At 45.5% G+C, this 12,231-nt stretch overlaps 1 protein-coding gene across 1 annotated transcript; it reads right to left on the bottom strand.

The window, feature by feature from the left end:
- Nucleotides 1-177: 177 nt before the first annotated feature.
- On the bottom strand, nucleotides 178-2,134 carry LOC104535444 (A-kinase anchor protein 1, mitochondrial-like; the record flags this gene model as incomplete). Its single annotated transcript, XM_010181696.1, has 1 exon — nucleotides 178-2,134. A coding segment is annotated over exon 1 (1,957 nt), but the record flags the coding sequence as incomplete, so codon positions are not given.
- Nucleotides 2,135-12,231: the final 10,097 nt, after the last annotated feature.

Genomic DNA, 12,231 nt, shown 5'->3' with positions numbered 1-12,231 from the left:
AAGGAGCGGGTACACGAGGTACTTAGGGATACGGTTTAAAGGGTAGGCAGGAATGGTTGGACGTGATGATCTCGGAGGTCTTTTCTAACCGAGCAATTCTGTGTGTGTGTGAAGGGTTACAACACAGAAAATGCTTTATCACTACATCTTTTGTAGAAGCATTTTTAAATCCCTTACCTCCCAAGGTATCTCCATCCATCCCTGCTGCCCTGCTACACTCATGATGCAAGTCTGGACTATCCTCTCCCAGTATCCCATTACTGTATGGCACTTTGCTGGCTTCAGGCAGCTTCAGAGAAGGAGATTTTTCACTTGGTGCTGAGCTCTGCTCAGCAGATGTGTCTTGGGTTGCAGATGCACTCAGTGAGTCCGAATGCTGGCTTGATGTGACAGACAGCATTGTGTTCTGCAATGAGTCCTCTACACTCGTCCCACCTTCAGATGTGTATGTGCTGCACCCAGAGTCCTCCATAACCCGAGGCGACTTTTCCAGTGACCCTCCATGGTTTTCCACAAGAGTCCGTTCAACTCCTCGGGACCGACTGCACAGCCGGTTCTTCACCCGACAGCCCTTCGGGCCTCCCTGAACAGGGCTGGATAAGCAGCCGTGTGTTACACAGCTGGAATCTGGCACACCTTGATCCCACTCCCCTGTCCCTGACGTCAGTACCACAGCATCACTCCTTGTGACAACATTCTCACGTGCTACTGCAGCCTCCTCTGTAAGCATCGGATCAAAGGAAACATTTGCCGTCTCCAGAGGTCTCTCAAGGCAGCTGGCAGCAGGCTGGCAGATCCAAGTGGACACATCACTTGCAGCACCAGACAGCACTTCCTCGCTGAACACATGGTTCTTCACCCGACGGTCTTGTGCGTCTCCCTGAACAGGGCTGGATAAACAGACGTGTGTTACACAGCTGCAATCTGCCACACTGTGATCACGCTCCTCTGTCTGTGGAGATGTCAGTACCGCAGAACCATTCTTTACAGCAGTGTTCTCATCTGCTCCCATAGCTTTCTCTGCAAGCATCTGATCAGAGGAAACAACATTTGCCATCTCCAGAGGTCTCTCAACTCGGCCAGCAGCAGCCTGGCAGATCCAAGTGGACACATCACTTGCAGAACCAGACAGCACTTCCTCAGTTGCTGCCAAAATTACCTTGGAAATTATCTGTATTGCTACTTGCTCAATTTTCTCAACTTCTTCCTTGTCCAAACTCACTCCCTCAGTCTTCTCTCTTTCCAATTCATCTCCTTTTGGCTGTGTGTCTTCCTCCTGACACACAGGTACAGTACTTGCAATTGAATTGGACATTTCTTCTTCCCTGGACTGCTCCAAACGGGCAGACTCCAAACTATCTGGTAACACGCTTATGGCAGAACCCTTGTGACTCGATAAAACTTCAACTTCATTATTGAGAAAGACTTGTGGGGTATTGGCTTCCCTGTCCAATCCCAAGCAATGGGCTGTCACAGAGCTAGCATCCGACAGCACAGTTTCTGGCTTCTGGCTTTCCTCAGGGGGCTTACATGAAGAATCACCTGACTGCTCTACATTGCTGATCTCTGCGATTCCCAAAGACTTCTGCCTCAGTGTCACTGATGCTGGTGGCCACTGATCTTGGTTTGCACTAGAGCTTGACTCCTGTACAAGGCTCAGTGCAGCACTGCCGTGGCACTCTGCGCTCTTTGAGGTCAGAGAAACACGAGCAGGGATACTGCTTTCATCTTGAGATCCTATTGTTTCTAGTTTTTCACTGTCGTCCTCAAGGGTGCTGGGCTGAGTTGTCATTACTGACAGGTCTGGAAGGTCCTGTGAGAGATCTGGCCTCTCCGGAGTTTGACAAGGACGAGAGGGCGTCGTCGACCCCACTGGTAGCAGGGAGGTCGAGGTTTTGTTCTCTGGGCATTCCTCTTCAGATGAGAGAGGCCGTCTTTGAGGAATACATGCTTCTGTTTTGGGTGATGAAGCATTTTCTGACTCTTCTTCCTGCTGCTTTTCTTCAATGGCTGTTGCTTGTTTGTCCTGATAGCTTGCCTGCTTTTTTCTATGGAAACAGATCCACCAGCAGCCAAGAAGAGCCAGCACTCCAGGTATGGCATATGGGATGATGTTGCGGAAGCGTAAAGCCATTTTACAGAGCCTCAGCAATTATACCTAGAAGGAGAAACAGAAACTATATTAAAATAGCCATGGGGAAGGTAACAGGAAGGGTGAAGTTTCACAAATGCCTTGAGCTATTTCTATGAGCATGAAAGGGCTTGTTTTCCAGCCGCTCTTCAAATTCACATCTCTGCTCTACCAGCAGACCACAGAACAAGATCCTTACCTAAGCCTAGGTATACCTGGACATTTCTCACCATTATACTCAATTTCACCTTACCTCACCTTTACACTTGAGCCAATTTCACCTTCTCTCTCCTGTCTCGCCTTCACAGGTCAGTGCTGCACACATAGGCAGCATCTAGCACTGCAAGCTTCCCCAGCATCAGGCTGGTTCACAACACAGCTGTACCATAAACCTGCCATGGCACAGACTGGATACACTGCCACCTCCCCAGTTCTCTGCTGGAAAGGCGGCATCACATTCCTGAGCTTCATAGATGGACAACACACACTTCTCTAAAACACAACTCGCTGAAGGTGAAGTGTTCTGCAAACGTTCTCACCCACAGCAGTGCAAGAGGCTGGTGTGCAGGCACACGGCTGAAGTCCACAGTGAAGTAGGAGCTCAACAGCAACACGCAGCTACTCCATTGACTTTCACATGCACAGCATAGGAATTCCTAAACAAAGAGCAACTACAGCCTGACAAAGCGTCTCCCAATAACCATCTCTCCAAAAGATTTTGCAGTAGTGAAAACAGGAAATATGCTATAACACCCTTATAATAGCAGTATTTGTTTAGCAAAAGCAGCCTGGAGAGAGACACCACTACTCAGGAACCCAGCTGTAAAGTTTATTTTATATCTAAATTTACTACGTTCATAGCTGCTACTCCTCTGTGTCAAGCTGAAAGCTCTATTTCATTCTAGAAAGTGTGTGAACCCTTCCTTGCCTGGACACCACTGCAACTTCTGTCCCAGTCAGGATCCTCCATGGACAAGCCTCACCTGGGTCATGAGGCAGGGCTGACATGGCTTTCCTCTTCCCTAAGGAAAGTCTGCAGCTGCAACACAAAGCTGAACAGTTACACCCAGGTGCCCAAAACAGCCTTGCTGCAAAGCACATATTTTCACTGAGCAGAAATTAAAGCAAAACACCATGTGTCTGACAATACTTACACAGCACAGACTTTTCTCCAAACAGCCCTTGAGACTTTCACCAATAAGTAACAAAAATAAAGGTTGTTCTCAAAAGTTAGCAAAGTCCTAGGAACGGGAACCACCCACTAGAAAAGAGAATTATCTAGTCCCTCTTCAGGAGTGCAGTATTTCTCAGACAAGCAAAGGCAATCAAGTCAGTCTGCCAACTGTGCTTAGTCAGTCTTAACTGGAAAAATCCCTTTTGTTATCAGAGTAAGTGTTGTGATCGCGGCTTCCACAGACAAGGCTCCTCCGGGGCCTCAGTTTTCGTAAGGAGCTGACTACATTCTAGCCAGGGGACAAAACCGTGCCCCTCTCGGACTCAAACCCTGCATCCAAACCTCAGATAATTTAACACTGACTCCAGACCTCACCTCCTCCAGCCCCCTCTCCCATCCCACAGCAGCAAACACACTTTATCCAAGCTAGCTCGGATGCCAGCCTTGCTTCTGCACTGTTTACCACAGAGTCCTAATGACCAAGACAAGTCAATAAGTGAATGGCAAAACCAGGGACTAGAAAATTTCTTGCTCATTTCCAAATCAAAGGTCAGCTTCAGACACAATTTAAGAAATCCAGTAACACCTCCAGTATATCACAATGAGGTGCTTATGTTGTTCTACATGGGAAACTTGAGTCTGCGTTCACTGTGCATTCAGCTCTGATCTCATCTAAACCAAAGTTACTTCCAGCTGCCTTTACAGAGTCAAGTAACAAGGCGCACTGCTGAGGATGAACTCTTGGGTAAGGGCAACAGCTGAGATTTGGAATTAAAAAACCCCCACAAACCTATGCAATAATTTGGCTGTTTGGTTTTTGGAACTTGGTAAATGGAAAGGGTGAAGGCCGTACATTCCTAAGACAAAAGGCTCACATTTATGCTCTACAGCACAATGGCACATTGTGAGCCACTGCAAGTGCTCATCTGCTGTCCACTTAAGTCGTTATAATTAATGCAGAACCACCCTACAAGCTGTCTCACAGGCGTACCACAAACTCAAATTAAAGTAGCTCACATAAGCCCATTCCCAGCAAGCTTTCCTGATTAAACAGACAGCCCTATTATTATCCGATTCCCTATTAAGTTGCACCAACTGTACGAACAATAGTCCCACACAACTCCGCAGTGCAGGAAGACAGCAGCAGGATGCCCCACAGAGGGGCAGACCCGTCCCAAAGCCTGGCAGACAAAACAGTTCCAAGAATAATTTTGAACATTAATATAATTTAAAACAAAGATCTTCACTCTTCTGTGATATTTAGATTGGTGGGAACTGGTAGATTAGCTGACTGCTTCTTGTGAAGCTCATTTAATTCCATGTTTTTCATTTGACTAGTTTTAGCAAGAGTTGCATTATACTATCAGTGATTGTGTTAAATGGGAATTTCACGTCCTCACATCAACTAGAAAGAGATAAAAAGCAGTGCCTCTGCACAAGATGCCAGCAGACATCCTAGAGTACAGGGCTGTCTAGGGGACAGCTAAGACCAACAAACATCTCCTTACATAAATGTGATTGGAAGACTACGATGGCCTGATTTTGATATGCCGGTCATAATGTCACTTCTTATATGATTCCTAGAACATGGCTGACTTTTAACCTGCACCACCAAACAGCTGCAAGATGCGGCACATACCTCTCTTTTGCTTCCTCTACAGGAGAGTTCCTAAAGCCCACATTCATTTTCCAACACATTTAAGAGTGACAAAACCCTCTCTCCATTGCCAATTTGACAGCCAGTTCAGGACCACAGGGGCAATGGGATCATTTAAACACATGGAAGGAAGAAAGCCTAGGATTTTCCTGCCAGCAGCAGAACAGCAAATGGCAACTTGTCAAATCACATGGCTTTAAACGCTGCCAAATGGGAGGGAGCTTGGCCCAGCAGCCCATGCACTCTCCAGGCAGGAGGAGCCAGCTGGGGACACACAGCAGCTCCGGAGGTTTCAGGCCACAGATGATCAGCTTGCAAAAGTCAGAACCAGTGTGAAGCGCTGGATGCCCCAGTGCCATTCCCCGATACACAGGGCCCCGTGTGGTCCCACGCCAAAAATAGAGCTGAGCTAGCACAGAGCTCACACACTGTACATGCTCGGCCCATGCCACGGGCCACTTCCACTGCTGGCACGTCAGGAATCCCAGCTAAATGTCACACCTTATACCAAGGCATGGCTGGAGAGCTCCAGCTAGGACATGAGACTTTTCCAACTTGCTAAATAATCCCCACAGTAGGTCAGGATGGGATTAAGACACCAAGGGGGGGGAGTAGGAGTCAGTCAGCTCTCCAAATCCATACCCTGACTTGATTTATGGAAAACTCCTGGTAAAGATCAGGGAGATGAGGACAAGAATGAACACACACACTCACCTAAAAAAAAAAAGCCAAGGACAGTCAACTTATTCTGCTTGTTTGCATTGGAGTCCCAGAGCAGTTTTAGGCCACCCTGTTTCTCCAGCCAGGACAAACAACCCTGCAGTGTACGCATCCTTATAAGGTTAGAAATGTTTGCAGCACGAGGTTCACAGAGAAGCCAGATCATTCATCCTCAAGGTCCAAGAAGAATGTTCAGCAAGCACTTGCTCCAGATTTGCAGGGTTTTCTGCACTCGAGAAGGTCTGTTCTGGGAGAAAACTGCTTCAAGTCTCTGCAGGAGGAGACGTGGACAACTCCCAAGTCCCATGCTCTGCAGGAACATACACTGCGGTGCTGCTGGTCCCTGCCTCGTCTGCTTCCCTTCAGTCCCAGCACTGGAGAGGTTATCCTTCCAAATCCCAAAAGCAGCGGAAATCAAGGCTGGAATTAAAGACCATCCTGAAGGATCACATAACAAACAAGCAGGCAGCTAAGTTGGAAATGCGGCTTCAACAGCAAGGCCAGGATCCTCCCTGCAAACCCTATAGTTAGTGATACAGCACTTGGGAAATAAATAATGTCTGGGTGAAGAGAACTGGACGACGCTGGCACGGTTAAAACTAAATGGGACCATGTGGGCTCTTCAAATTTTCCATGCTAAAAATAACTGGTAGCACATGCTCTGCCTTATAGGAGGCATAAGACCAGGAGCTGACAAAAACCTAAGAACACTGGCAACAAGACTTTGCAGCCTTGCCCACCCTCCTCTCCCAGGCCAGCCTGTACCACCACCAAACACAACGCCATCCAGAGGTGTGAGCTCAAGAAACATGACTCAGTGGCTACAAACATCCAGACACAGGCAGGAGCCAGGCGAGCAAGATCTCAAACTGGATGGCACTCATTTTAAAAAGAAGCCAATAGGTAAGTTCCTCTGTACTTAACTAATTAAAGGCAAGCATGCTGCAGCAATTTCTGCTTCAAACACCAGTACTGAAAGACAACAGCAAGAAATACCCCTTAAGAAATCCCACCTTTTCACAGCCCAGTTAAACGTGAGCTACAGAGCTCAAGAAACAGTCTGTGAATGAAAAATACTAATGAAGCCACTCCACAGCCTTAATATTTAAGAACCAAGACTTCTATTTGCAGAGGGACAAATTCTGACATAAGCAAAAGGCTAAAAAAGCTGGTTGCTGTAGAGCTAAACTGGAGCTCTGGAACAAGAAACACCAACACCAGGCTGTCTTTTATCTCCAAGATAAAAACTGCTTTCAGTGTAATCAGCTTCACTGATGTTCCTACAACAGCTCACTCCCCTCCTCTGCAGCTGAACCTGCTACACCGATGCCCAAGCTTTATTAATATTTCATTTTACAGTTGCTGCTTCTGTGTATTTTCTCCTGCTCAGGAGCCAAAGCCTGGCCCAGCACAACTCCACAGCTCCAGCAGTCCCACTCCTCAGCCAAAGGAGGACCTGGAACAGTTTCAATTTATACACTTGAAAGTAGAGGTTTACAATAAAATTATTTGCCTAGCCAAACCGTAAGTTTTTTTTAAAAGACATTTTGAAAATCACCAAGGAGCTCATATATATACAACCACCAACCACCTGCAACCCTCACCACCTGCATTGCCTTCTGGATTAACACAAGGCCTGGGCTGATGGCTCCTGCTATGCACTAAGCCACAGGTCACACTTTGTAATTAACATTAACCCTATCAGATCATCAAGCTCCTCACTGCACTTTATATCTTATTACCTTCCTGCTCCAATTGTTTCATTATTCATAGTTTCCTCAACCAAGGTAGCATCATCCTGTGAATCCTCTACTACAGAGGAAGGCCAGATCAATTTTTCACCGCTTTGTCAGGAAGCCGTCTCAAATACCACAACAACCTTCAGAAACCACTTCTACATCACTTTACCAATACCACCTTTATCTTTCTTGGCTATTCCTCAAAATTGGTGATTTTTTTGGCCAATTTTGAAGTCTGCTCCAGAAACAGGAGCTGCTTCTTCAAGCCAGCCTAAAGAGTCTGACACGTATGCCAGCGGCCACATGACCTTTCTACTATCACCCAAAAGTCCTCCGATTCAGAGCAACCCACTCTGTGCACAGGTGTCCCTGACTGGGGAATGAACACCACATCTGCAGCGAAGAGGCCAAGACATTGCTTGTTGGGATTCTCCACACACCTACCAGTCCAGACCAACTCTTTTAAAAGCCTTTTTCATCGAAGACTAAAGAGAATCAGTCCTCCATGGTACAGGTAAAGCAGCTTTTATATTATATGATTATATTATATCTACCAACACATTACATTTTCCCCCAAATCCAGATTTTATCATCTTTCATTCTTCCTGCATTTTTACCCAGGCTGGAAAACATAAATTATTTTTCAGATTTTTAAAAAAATACACATCCAATACATAGCATTTTGTGTTTGCTTCTACACTAGTGAAGCTACTGCAACCCTTGCTATGGGCAACATAGTGTAGTGTCCACTACAGGTGCAGCTTATAAATCAGAATTTAAAAGCAACCAGGTAAGTCAAATGCCTGGAGTCTGTATCAATTTCCACAAAAGAGGAACACACAACATCCAGGAGCAAAGACTAAACTAACCGAAGGCTTCTACCCTGCACACAAGACAAAAAACAGACTTGAATTCTCAAGGAGACAGAAGGCAAGGTTTACATCACAACACACTGATACTGCTGTAAGAGACGGTGAGAAAAGAGGCAGCACAGAGACCAAACAGGGCCCTGGAGGACAGCATCAAGACGTGCTCGCTCCCAGTTTAGCGGAGACCTTGATAAACAGCTTCTCAAAACAAAAGCTGGATTAGACTTAAACAGAAAAGCAAAAAGTGGTGTTGTGCAGTTGGAAGTCTTGTGCCCAAGGCTTGGCTGCTGAGAATAAGCTGCAGAAGCACACAGAGAGGAAGAATATAAAACACTGTGAAAAAGGCACTCTTATTCATCTGCAGCATGAAGAAAAAGCACTCTGAAAGAACAGCAAAGGTTTCACTAAGAGCCCTTTAGACTGAACAAGGAGGAAGATAACTTGTATGCATTAACGAGCTGTCTACAAGAAGTTACACAACATACTTGAGACCTAACCAGAGACAGACACACTTCACTTTGATCCGTATTACAGCAGCACCTACAAGCCCTCGCCCAAACTATGCTGGGGGCTGTTCTCATACACAGAGAGGTTCCTCCAGAGATTGCAGGCTGTGTCTTTTCCTCCACATTGCAGCCCTGTTTTTAAAAAGCAAAGCTGAGACACTGATTAAGTGACCTTCCTACAGTCACCGAGTGGGAGGAAACACAAGGAACATAAAGCAAGTTCCAGCTCAAGAGATGGGAGCCCATCCTCCTTAGCAGGCAGCAAACAGAACACCGTACTCCATTCAACTTGAAGTATTTTAAGGAAGTGATGTACAAATTTCTTTCCCACATCTCTGAGCGCCAGAAAATTCTTCCTAACTCTGCATTTTAACAAGAAATGGAATACGCGTCCAAGCTCATAACAAAAGAGGCTTCTTTTTAAGGAAGGAAAGGAAAACTGCAGGGTCACAGCCCTAAGGCTTATGGGGATACATACTCCAGTTTTCAATCCACAGATTTACCCCTATGCAAAGCCAATGCCCCCGATACAAGAGGCACATGCAGATCATGAGCTTTTGCCAGGAACTGCTGCTATTTATACCCAGGGAGCCAAAACCAGCAAGAGCACATGGCGAGTTTCTCATCCTCATTGCCAGGTGGCAGCAGAGGTCAAAGGCGATCAGGACCTCTGCAGGTCTGCAAGCAGTGATTTGTTTGCTGAAGAATGATTTTAAATAATCTTTTATGAAATATTCAACTCTGTTAATAGTAATGTACAAGGATCTTAAATTCAGAGTCAGCTTCCAGCCAGAGGATAAAATGCAGGAGCAGCAAAGTTAAGCAGAATCCATGTAGTAGAGAATTAAAAATCAAACCAACAAAACAGAGTAAAACTGCTGAAGACAGATCATTTGCAAAAGCAGTGAGTGACATGCAAACATATCACCTTCAGCAATCTCCATGAGAAGCAAACTCAACAGCCTTAATTTCTAGGAAATATCAACCACCTGCTGAATAAAATAGCTTCTTCCAAGTTCCAAGTATCTGAAAGTGGCTACCCAAAGTTAATAATCACTTCGAGACGTTTAACCAGCCGTTTGCCTTAAGAGCTCCACAGAAGCACTGCAGTTAGAAATCAGAATTTTAAACAGGCTATTCATCAGATCTGAGACATTAAACAATTAAAAGTAATTAATGTTTTAATTAATGTTTTTTATTACTTCTAGATGTTACTAAGGGCACCAGGGAGATCAGCTCTGATCTTATTACAGTCTCCTTGGGCACTAGAAATACCTTAAATAATTTTTTCGCATCAGTTAAGTGCACATGAAAGATGAGAGCCATAGACAAGTGGGGTATGCTGCTTTTAAAGCATTATGCTCTTCAGTTAACTCTGCTACTGAAAAAGCATACTTGCTCTTAAATACCCCTGAAGTCAGCGTGTAATGTTTTCAAAATGAACGCAAGAGCCTCAATGCAGCCATCAACTGCTGCTGGCTCTGGACAGCTTTGGCTGCAATCCTCCAACCTTGTCACAATTAACTCCCAAGAAAACCTGCAGGAACTGGGCACCTCCACGCCGTGGGGGATCTGAACTGCTGGTACCTTCATTTTGCACCTGGGGTGGTGAGGGAAACTCTTGTTGTCTCATTTCAGGCACTGTGGAATATCCAGGTTAAAGCCAAGGCTTTCCAGGTAGTTGATGATTTTCAGTATTATCATCTCAAATCATCACCAGAGATCTTTAAGAAGGAATCTGGTTCCTATGATGGGTATCTAAACTCAGTGCCACTAAGGACCGCACACCTAATAAGCAGCAGCTACCAGAACACTCAGCAACTGAGTTCCTGCAGCACTGTCCATGCAGACTTTCCAGACTTAACAGTATCATTTGTTTTGTGTCTGCGAGCAAACAGCCTGTTTGCACCAGATTCTGCTACAATTGTGGTAAGGCTCACCTACCTAAACCCCTAGCACTTGCATCCCAAGAAAACTTTGAAAAGCCCTTCAAGAGCTCAATGAAACAGAACCTGCAGGACTGTCAGATGAGTGCTATCAGGACAGCAAGCAATGCAATAAGAAGGTGGATCCCAGCAAGCTTCAAGCACAGCTCCAATTCTACAGGCTTTTTGCTCCTTTTAACTTACTAAAAGACTGTCTTTCCCTTCAGTGCACTAGGCAGCACCTGCAAGCAAATGAATTAATCAAGAACTAAACTGTGTCATCAAGAGATATGCAGTGAAGCTGTACCAACCTTTTTCAGAATCACAGGTATGTGGAGATTACTAGATGACAGGTACAGTACCTCAGCAGACACCTGCACAGCATTTCACCCTTTACACAGGAAGCTCATTAAAGACTGAGGAGGTTCAATTACTTGAACTGGGTCACACAGTGACCCCAGCCAAGGGGCAAGCTCAGGTCAGTTGCTCAGACAGCTCTGCTCCATGTGCCACCAAGAAGCAGCCATCCCTCCCCTCCACGTGCTCCACCTCAGCTACACGCGCACACGCAGCGCTGCAGCTCAGTAGATCATTCACAGGCACAAAGCAAACAGGAGAAAAGTAAAGTTACCATCTCCTGCTACTACTTTCCCCAGCAACGAGCCATTTCCCTTCACCTCAGACAAAGTCCACACAGGCTCTGATAACACTGGGCAGGTGCTAGCACAGCCCTGGCCTGAGCAAGGCAGCACACAAGCCTGGAAACACAGAATTACTTCGTTACTTTCCTGTAACAGACAGGCTGTGGTCGAATACAGCTTTTGTTGTTTTCCTACTACTGCAGGCAACTTTCATTAAAAGGATGCCCTTACTGAGGTGTCTCTTCATTTTGTGTTCCTTGCTTCACGGTATAACTTATTCGACTGCAATAAAGAACCAAGCCACACACACATCAAGTTGCCTAATTCTGGAACACAAGTAACTTAGATCTTACTTGCTTCAAGCTAGGGGAAAAAGAAGAAAAAAGACAGAAAGAAAAAAAGTCAAACAAGAATTCTTTCAGGAGGGCAAGGCTACCAAAACACTACTTTCTCAGTAATGATATAATTTAATTACTTTGCTCCTGAGTATATTCCACTCTGGCTTACAAACAAATAGAAGTCACTGTTATATATGAAAAGTTTGCTAATTTTTTTACGGGAAAACACAAGAAAGCTTTGCCATCCCAGCCACACAAGACCCAACACCAGGCACCCTTGATCTTTCCTGCCAAGTCTACAACACTTTTGCCATCTCTTGCTTTCCTTCCCAAGCACCTCCAGCACGGTTTGCAGCACAAATGAATCACACTTAATACCAACTCTCACAACTCCCTTGGCCAGCACAGCAGCTTCTCTCATGAATGCACTCACTTTGCTACTCTCGAGTAGGAAATAAGCAGTAAAGCACACCTCAAATCACCGAAAGATTCAGAACTGCCACTTATTTTGCTCAGAGAGCCTTCACCCCC

Source organism: Mesitornis unicolor, unplaced genomic scaffold, assembly GCF_000695765.1.
Source record: "Mesitornis unicolor isolate BGI_N332 unplaced genomic scaffold, ASM69576v1 scaffold48463, whole genome shotgun sequence".
NCBI lineage: Eukaryota > Metazoa > Chordata > Aves > Mesitornithiformes > Mesitornithidae > Mesitornis > Mesitornis unicolor.
Note: the sequence above shows the minus strand (reverse complement) of the source record. Positions and strands in the feature narration are given on the sequence as shown.